General features: G+C 36.6%; 1 protein-coding gene across 1 annotated transcript; it reads left to right on the top strand.

The window, feature by feature from the left end:
* LOC104743019 (protein BOLA1, chloroplastic) lies at positions 737-1451 on the top strand. The gene has a single exon (XM_010464139.1). It carries the CDS (start codon positions 795-797, stop codon positions 1275-1277), a length of 483 nt encoding a protein of 160 aa, XP_010462441.1. The 5' UTR covers positions 737-794; the 3' UTR covers positions 1278-1451.

The following is a 2040-nucleotide window of genomic DNA, read 5'->3' as shown; positions in this document are numbered from 1 at the left end:
AGCACTTGCTGAAATAAATGATTGGATATATAATGTGAAATAGACAGAAAGAAATTGCAGTCCATCTACAATAAATAACACCCCATCATGGTCATCACCTGCTTTCCATGTGCTAAAATGTAATTTTGATGCAACTTACAACCCTACTGATCACCATACCTCTTGCTAAACTAGGCTGCCAAACAATGGATTTTTATGTTGAGTCTGTATTGAAGCCAGATTGGCTAATTGAATCTCTTTGTACAAACTTTGGTTAATTCAATATAAATATCTTTGCGCAAAAAAAATACACATTAATTTTTGTTAGAATTCATTTATAATATTTTCACTATATCAAAAACTTTTAGTGTTCCCTTTAAAAATATTAGTTATAATAATTTAAGGTGTGGTTGACAAAAAAATATTAGTTATAATAATTAAATTTTATTTTAAAATATTTTTTTGAAAAATTTTACGAAAATAAGAAATTTTCTTTATAAATTAATGATTAAGTTAAAACTTACTACTATATATTAATAGATTTTCATGGTCCTAAAATTTTTAATTTATCGAGGTTTTAATGTACTATACTTTTCATTTTATTTCTCACAAAAACGTGGAAGTAAAGGGGATGTTTCGAAACACATTATAGAGTTTGGATCCTTTTTGTAAAGTTCTCATAAATGTGGGGGAGGGGGTGTTATTATATTTACAAGTTACTGGACGTTAATGCCTTTTAATTGGTAGATTCGTGAAGATGAGTAAAAGCCAAATAAACTACGTCGTTTTTCATATAGTTTTCTGAGTTTTCGACAATGTTTTCATCTTCGATTAGGTTAATCGTATCTGGATTCCACCGGACTCAAACCCTAAAATCGCCGTTAAATCCTCCGAGCGTCTTCGTCTCCGCACCTAAATTCTTCAACTCCGAGTGGAATTCGACGGGAACTGGTTCAAGACCCGTCGCGATGAGCAGCGTTGAGAAAACCGGGTCGGGTTCGGGAGCAATCGAGAGTCGAGCGGGCAGGATGAGAGAGAAGCTTCAGAAAGAGCTCGAACCAGTGGAGTTAGTGATCGAAGACGTTTCGTATCAGCACGCCGGTCACGCCGGGATGAAAGGAAGAACCGACGGAGAGACGCATTTCAACGTGAAGATCGTTTCAGAAGGGTTCCAAGGTATGAATCTGGTGAAGAGGCATAGGTTGGTCTACGATTTGCTCAGGGAAGAGCTGGATACTGGATTACACGCTCTTTCTATCGTCTCTAAGACCCCGTCTGAGTCTCCTCCTCCTCCTTAATTCATTGATGCTTATAACCAACTCTTCTTTTTTATTCAAAGATTGGATTTTTTTTTTCCCCATCAAAGGCCTCTGTTTTAGATTTGATGGTGTGTGTTGTTGTTTCTGGATTTGAGTTTGCTTTTGGATGGTATGTGTTTCAACTTCAAACAAAGACACTTGCTTTTAGTTCAATTCGAGTTCTGTCAACCTAGTTTTCGTTGTTCGATTGGGCAGTTTCCCGCAATTTTCTCTTTATTCATTGTTTGGGCACTGAGTACAAGCCACTGGAGGAGGGGAATAATGGACAGTGGAGCAACTGCTTACTCAACGCCCTAACAGTGGATACCGAGAAATTGCGTGGAGACTTGAGACTGCCCAATCGAACAAAGAAACCCCAGTTTGATTCCTCAATCAAACTGTATACTAAACACAAAACCAATGACTTATGAAACCTTAAGCTCTGGTTTAGGGTGGTAGCTATTGAAGCACATTTATTATTTATGAATGAAGCCGTTTGTGCCATGTATTTTGTTAGCTTGGAGGCAAAATAAGTTGTTGTTTTTCTTATGTTTCAGTCTCGTTCTTCTTCAAATTCAGCGATTGTCATATACAGCGTTTGCGTTTTCTAATCGCGAACGCCATGTCACCTTTATTAGCAACAAAAACATATTTTATGGCTTCAAATCAGTGATCACCTTTTTATTTTGTGGGTAAAGCGAATCGTCATTTCCATTTTATAAAGGAAACTAAATCGTCCCTCTTCTTTCAGTTTTTTTATACA

The sequence above is a fragment of the Camelina sativa genome, chromosome 14 (genome assembly GCF_000633955.1).
Source record: "Camelina sativa cultivar DH55 chromosome 14, Cs, whole genome shotgun sequence".
In the NCBI taxonomy this organism is placed as follows: Eukaryota; Viridiplantae; Streptophyta; class Magnoliopsida; order Brassicales; family Brassicaceae; genus Camelina; species Camelina sativa.
Note: the sequence above shows the minus strand (reverse complement) of the source record. Positions and strands in the feature narration are given on the sequence as shown.